The sequence below is a fragment of the Rhea americana genome, unplaced genomic scaffold, assembly GCF_003343005.1.
Source record: "Rhea americana isolate MKP2758 unplaced genomic scaffold, rheAme1 scaffold_25, whole genome shotgun sequence".
NCBI lineage: Eukaryota > Metazoa > Chordata > Aves > Rheiformes > Rheidae > Rhea > Rhea americana.
This window is the reverse complement of record NW_028186368.1, coordinates 4,732,729-4,738,850: the sequence shown is the minus strand read 5'-3', so window position 1 is coordinate 4,738,850 and position 6,122 is coordinate 4,732,729. Positions and strand designations below refer to the sequence as shown.

Below are 6,122 nucleotides of genomic sequence, written 5' to 3'. Positions count from 1 at the left end.
GGTCTGCCGTGCCCTGGGGACAAACCTGTCGCCTTTCTCTCTCCCTCCCCGCCCTGTCGCTCCGCACCATGTCGGGGCAGAGCCGCCGCTGTCCCCACGCTGGGGGTGGAGGTGGGGGCGAGGGCAGTGGAGCCCCGGCGCGGCGCCGCCGCCCCCCGCCCTACCCGCGGCCCCCGCCCGGGGTGCACCCGGGGCAAGCAGTGTTCCCCTCCGGCAGCCGGAGCGGTGCTCCTGGCCGGGTTCGGGGCCCCGAGCCGACAGCCTTGGGGACGAGACCTCTCCTGGGGGACAGGAGATGAGAAACGGGCTCTAACTTCGTTATAGTTGAGGGTGGACAACAGTCTCCACTTCCGTGAGGTCTCCTCCTCCTCCTGCCCCTGCCYCGGTACTCACCGCAGGTGCAGCCGGCCCCCCTCTCGGATTGTCACCCATCCTGTCATTTATTTCTGAACAAATTCACCATTCTTTGGGAGGGCATCATCGTTAACCCAGCCGGGGCGCTGAGATTCTCTCTACGAAGCAAGAGACACTCTTATCTACAGGGTGGAGGCRTGATTACCAGAGCCCCGTGCGCACTGGAAAGGAAGGATTACATTATAGTGAAAGCCTCTCTTCGTGTTTTCCTTAGAAACTTTTTGATGGAGTAGACCATGGAAAACACGAAACAATCTCCCTCTCCTTCCAAAATCTTTTACAGCTTTCCCAGGCCCAAAGCAAACTGAAGGGACGAAAGGCTGAGCTGTAGATAATGTCACAAATGTTTGTGTYGCTGCTTAAAACCTGCTAGGAAACTATACTGCTGTGGTGCCCTAAAGTGCCCGAACAAGTAAATCTATTGCACACTCAGTTYGTTAATTAGAATGCACGTCTTTCCAATAGCTAAAAATTAATTACCATCTTAAAATGTCATTAATCATTGGTGCAGCAGAAACTTGGTTGTAAATTTGGACTGAGCTAATATCAGGCAGAGGGGAACCTGTAGTTTTTATAGCTGGTGGGAGTGAAGTGCAAGTGGGCTGCAATGTGTTTTTTAAATGATAATATCAACATTCATTTGAGTACTTTGGCAAACGTTTAAAGGGGAGGACTGTGTTACTGCTTTGTCAGCAAATTTGCAGTACTTATGTSTAGAGACATAGAGGCTAGTCAGGTGTTGCGGTAAGCTATTGCTCTCACACCAGATTGCAACAGCAGGAGGACTGGTGGCATGCAAGTCTGAGGTGTTCACAAGGATTTACGGAAAAATGTCCAAGAAACAAAGCTTCGGGRACCATATGTTAAATACATACTAAATTTATATCAGTTGACTTTACCAGTAGACTGAGTGATATAAGGCAATGGATGAAAAATAGTATCGTCAGTTCTTATAGACATAGCTATGACTTGAAAATGAAAGCCATTTCCCTTTTAAAGTACTGTGGTAAAACTATATATCCCAGCAGGTGGCAGCTAGCTGAAACAGGATTAAGTTTTATTATGGTAACAGGACATCAGGATATGGTCTGAAGAAAAAAAGTGCTTGATATAATAAGGTAGTCAGAATCACAAATCTCCCCTTTCCAAACGGAACAGTATGTACATAAGATCACCATTTGCWCTTGACATATACCTAAAGAATTTAGTGAGCTTTTATTACCTAGAAGAGATTTAATGGCCTTAGATGGTCTATTTTCCTTTTCCTCMTCCATATCTGAAATACTATTTTTTATGCCAGCTTCACTTGAACATTGTATCTGTGTATTAAAGATGTGTTTCTACCATGTCCACTGTAGATGGCCAAGTTGTAAAATAAATCAAAACATATAACCAAGGATTTGTAGATCTCCCAGCTGTTGTTGTTAATCACTGAAGTGTGTAGGGCAGTTTCAGAAAGGCTGTAATCGGAAAAGAACAGAGTGTCAGTGGTGGCAGGCCGCTCAAAAGACAATCTTAGATTCTCCAGTGAAATATTTCATCTGGCGTCTCCAGCCTTTGAGAGCTTATATGTCTTACATGGAAGGAAAGAAGAAAGGAGCTAAGAATATTTTCCCATCTGTATATTGAAATTATTCTGAAGCGTGGACAAAAAAATCTTTTTAAAGGTTCCCCCTCTCTCATCAGAAGGAGAAATGAAGCTAAAATCCAATTAACAGGAAAGGACTCCGGGGTGGTGAAGTGTGAGGCTTTAGTTAATTGTGTATTTTRTAAATGGTCTTAAGCCACCAAACATCCAGCGACTTCTAAGTAGCTGATGGCTTGTGAGATTTACTTTTTGACAAAGAGTTGCTATTCTTGAGGAAATGATTCTGAATTAACTACGATTGTCTTTCAARGTGGGAGTTAGGGTTTGGAAGATAGGAGGAGGGATGTTGCCACAGAGCATTAGGTGAATGTGTGATAGCAGATAACAACAGCGGAACTCCTTCTGAGCCCACAAAATGCCAGAAAACAGTGGGCCAGCTACCCTAGTCAAGAGCGGAATACGTGCCTTTAAAGGAGCCGATGAAATATTTTAATTTCCTCTCTGCGTTGTGAAATCATTGGAGGGGGAAAAAAAATACGTTAAAAAAGGCGCTTTTCGGCGCCTGGCGGGGCACACGGCGCGGCTCGGGGCGGCGGGAGCGGCGCTGTCCGCGGTGCTGAACGAGGGAGGCAGCCCCGCGCCTCCGCCGCCGGCCGGGCGCTGTCCGCGGTGCGCACCCCGCGCACCCCGCGCACCCCGCGCCGGCTCGAAGGGCAAAACGGAAGTTAACTCGGGGCCAGGGGCTGCAGGGTAGGCTACTAATGATAATAATTAATATTAAGGTGTCTTATGATTCTGCTTTTTGTATAAAAGCCTCGGTGAGTTAGGCGCTCTGTTGGGCTTGGTTACAGGTAGCTGTATGTTTTTCAAGAGAACTCGGGAAAACAGGTTGATTAAAACAGTCAATTTGCCCAAAGCTTATTTTCTGTCTTATCTAATGCTCTAAAAACAACGAYGCATCCTATATTTTCAAAATTACTTTATATTTTAAATTAAATTAAAAATTCAAGTTAAACAGGAATATACATTTGAGAATTCACAGTAAAAAACGTATCTAAAGATACCCGTCTCCTTCATTTTAGCATCATCAGAGGAAAGAGGAGGGAGGAAAAGAATGCTCGTAGTTTCACATGGGTCAGTTTTATTTCTCCTTGGTCTAAGACAAAATATGAACAAGTAGAACAGAGCAAATTAAACAGCAAATACAAGAAAGAGCATCTCAGTCTGCACATTTTTCCTGGGAGATATTCTAAGTGTGAACTGAAGGAGTCGCTAGATATCCTTGCTTTTAACACTAGGTGTTCTTTTAAAGTGCTCCAATAGTCAAATTGTCTGATTGAATTCCCTGCTAGACTGCAGAACTAGCCATTCATGATACTTATTTTTGACACTGCAGTTATGCCTCCATCTTAACGAAAAAAAAAATCAATGATGTTTAATAATCCCTTCACAGAATGTACATTCCTTTTCATCAGCGTTTTACAATGTTTTAAGTAAATAAGTGCAGAGCAAATCAGTAAGTTATAAGGGTAAAAAGTTGTGAATTGCTAACACTTTTAAAGGTACAGAGTATCAAGATTACAGGTAATAAWCTAAAAGCTGCTGTTACTTATTTTGCATGTCCACAATACACAGATATTATTTAAGAATTAACTGTAACTCACCTCTGCCATGCTGTATTAGAACCCATAGAGTGTTCTCATTAACTTAGAATCATTAGTATTTATTTCTGTAAAGTCAAGTTTATTCTGTGTTCATCTTCGTGTGTGTGTGTGGGGGAGTCTCTCACTGATATTTTCTTTGGTAATAAAAGGTGGAGAGGCAGGAAAAGGAGACAAAAGATGTTTGTAGGCAGAATACAGAATAAATTGAATTAATTTTCCTCCTGGGAAACTAGGAATTATCTTCTGATACTGGAAATAAAGCTTAAGTACATTCAGCAAAAGMTTCACTCAGACTGCAAAAGTCTCTGACGGTCCTGGATCAATGTGTTTTAATGGAAACAGACGCAGAAGTAATTGTATTTCCAAGGAAAATCTGAAGCAGTCCAGAAAATGAGATTGTCTTTGGAATACCTGGTCAAAAAGCAGAAGTCCGTGGCTGCATTTGCAAATACAAATTCAGAATCCCGTTAACAAACTAGGAAGTGCTGTTTTTCTCATTGCAAAATGATAAATTACATATCTCTCTCGGTGCGAGCAGGAACAATAGCACTTATCCACAACACTAGACTGACAAGAAAGCTGAGTTAAAAAAAAAAAAAAAAAGTAGAATAGAGTTCAAAATATAAAGTGATAAATCCACAAGTTACTCTGCCTTTTAAACAACGTTATTGCAATTTCAAGCTTTCGAGCAAGTTGAGCGAAACTGCCGATTCCTGTTTACTTTGCAAAAGCTGGTTGGTGTTCCATAACCACTGGGTCCGGAGCAAGTTCCTAAGGACAGTCAATATACAAGCCAGAGCATTTGCACTATTTCATACATTAGTGCGAGTAAGTAACAGTTGGTGAGTGTAAATATCATGACCTTTTTTTAGCCTTAATCTTACTGTGATAACCTGCATGACATTATTGTTAGGCTTCTCTTTCAGAACTCCAAAGCTAAGTGATTTCGACCCAGCCAGCCAGCTATTCAAATGCATGAATTGATTTTTATACAACCACTTCTCTTCTCCYCCGAAACTCCCCCGCCCCCCACCACAGACCCTTTGTAGAAAATAGCTATTGTTCAGAGCAACTGAAATACCAATAACAATTAGAAATATGTAAATATAACCGAGCTGTTTTTTCCTCCGACAACGCTAGGCGATCAGATCGGTTGCATAATAGAAATTGGGAAGGCTGTCTGGCAGGCAGCCTTAAGAAGAGAAGAGCTATCTCAATTTCTCTCACTTAATCTTGGCTTCGCGTCAGAAGCTGTGCAGCAGTGCAGTAGAATGRGAGCACGGCAAAAGCTTCGCCAGTAAAACGGCTGGTGCTCATTGACTCTCGCTATGTGRCGATACCTCAGCGATTTCTCGAGCTGGATTACCTATTGATTTTCCTCCTTTCTTGCCTCCCAGGTTTACTCGGCTGGACATTGTGTGTGTTTGGATTTCTCAAGGATTCTCCCCCGACTAACATGGATGTCCCACCATTCCTTGCAGTTGAAGGTTGCTCCTTGGCGCAGTGAATGAAGAACATGCAGGGATTGCTAATGGGTTTGGGAAGCGTAGACTCTCTCCTCTCTCTGTGACCATGCCGTGATCGTGTCTGAGGGCCAGCAGTTTACGTATCCTCATTCTTACCCTACCGGGAAACCTGACGGCTTAGAAGGGGGAAGTAAGGCAGCGCGTGTGTGCATAGAAACATCATGAAGATTATTTCCCGTATTCTAACTAATCCAGTCTTCAGATGCACCATTAGACTCCTTCTTTGCTTACTGTGGATTGGATATTCTCAAGGAACCACACATGTATTAAGATTTGGTAAGATTTCCCGACACTTTTTCATTGTGCGTTTAAACCGGAATGCGATCTGCGTAGGATTGTCTCAGAAGGGGGTGCTGGGGGAGAGCTGGGACGTGCTCTTGGAGTCAGGYGCCGAAGTCCCTCTTTATTTTGTATCCGGAGGGATGAATTGCTGTGTGTGGTTTTTTTTCTGTCGCTGCAGCTCATTGTAGCCGTAGTAACGGCACGATGATGATGATRATTATAATAACAATAGAGAGAAAAATGACTGGCAACCGTGTTTGCCTAAGGCTCTGCGGAGCTTGTGTGGCTTCCTCTTACTGTATCTTTTTTTATTTTCACAAYAGTGGAAAGCACGGCTAACATAGTACTTGCTTAGTTACGATCTGTCAACTAGTKGCTAAGTTTCTGCTGCCCGTCTCTGGTCCATCGGAGCAGATTCCGTACGGACGCTACGCTGTAATTTGAGACCTTTGGGCTGGTTTTACTTGCAGCGTCTGTCTAGTTGCCTGTCACTTCAGTGGCATTTAGTGTTAGAGAGGAGATGATTTATGCCTTGTTTGGTGATAGCGAAAGGACTTTGCGATACGTTTCAGAAAAGCAGTTTTCCTTTTCGGGGAAAGTTATATGAGTCACCCTCCACTTCGCTTGCCACTCTCCCTCACCCCCCCC

The 6,122-nt window shown here is 43.6% G+C and overlaps 1 protein-coding gene across 1 annotated transcript in view; it reads left to right on the top strand.

The window, feature by feature from the left end:
* Window positions 1-5,087: 5,087 nt before the first annotated feature.
* Window positions 5,088-6,122, top strand: part of GRIK2 (glutamate ionotropic receptor kainate type subunit 2) — a 414,190-nt gene continuing 413,155 nt past the window's right edge. Inside the window, exon 1 of the mRNA XM_085306980.1 lies at window positions 5,088-5,468. Within this exon, the coding sequence (XP_085163106.1) occupies window positions 5,354-5,468 (115 nt within the window). The 5' untranslated portion in view covers window positions 5,088-5,353. The remainder of the gene's footprint in view (window positions 5,469-6,122) is intronic.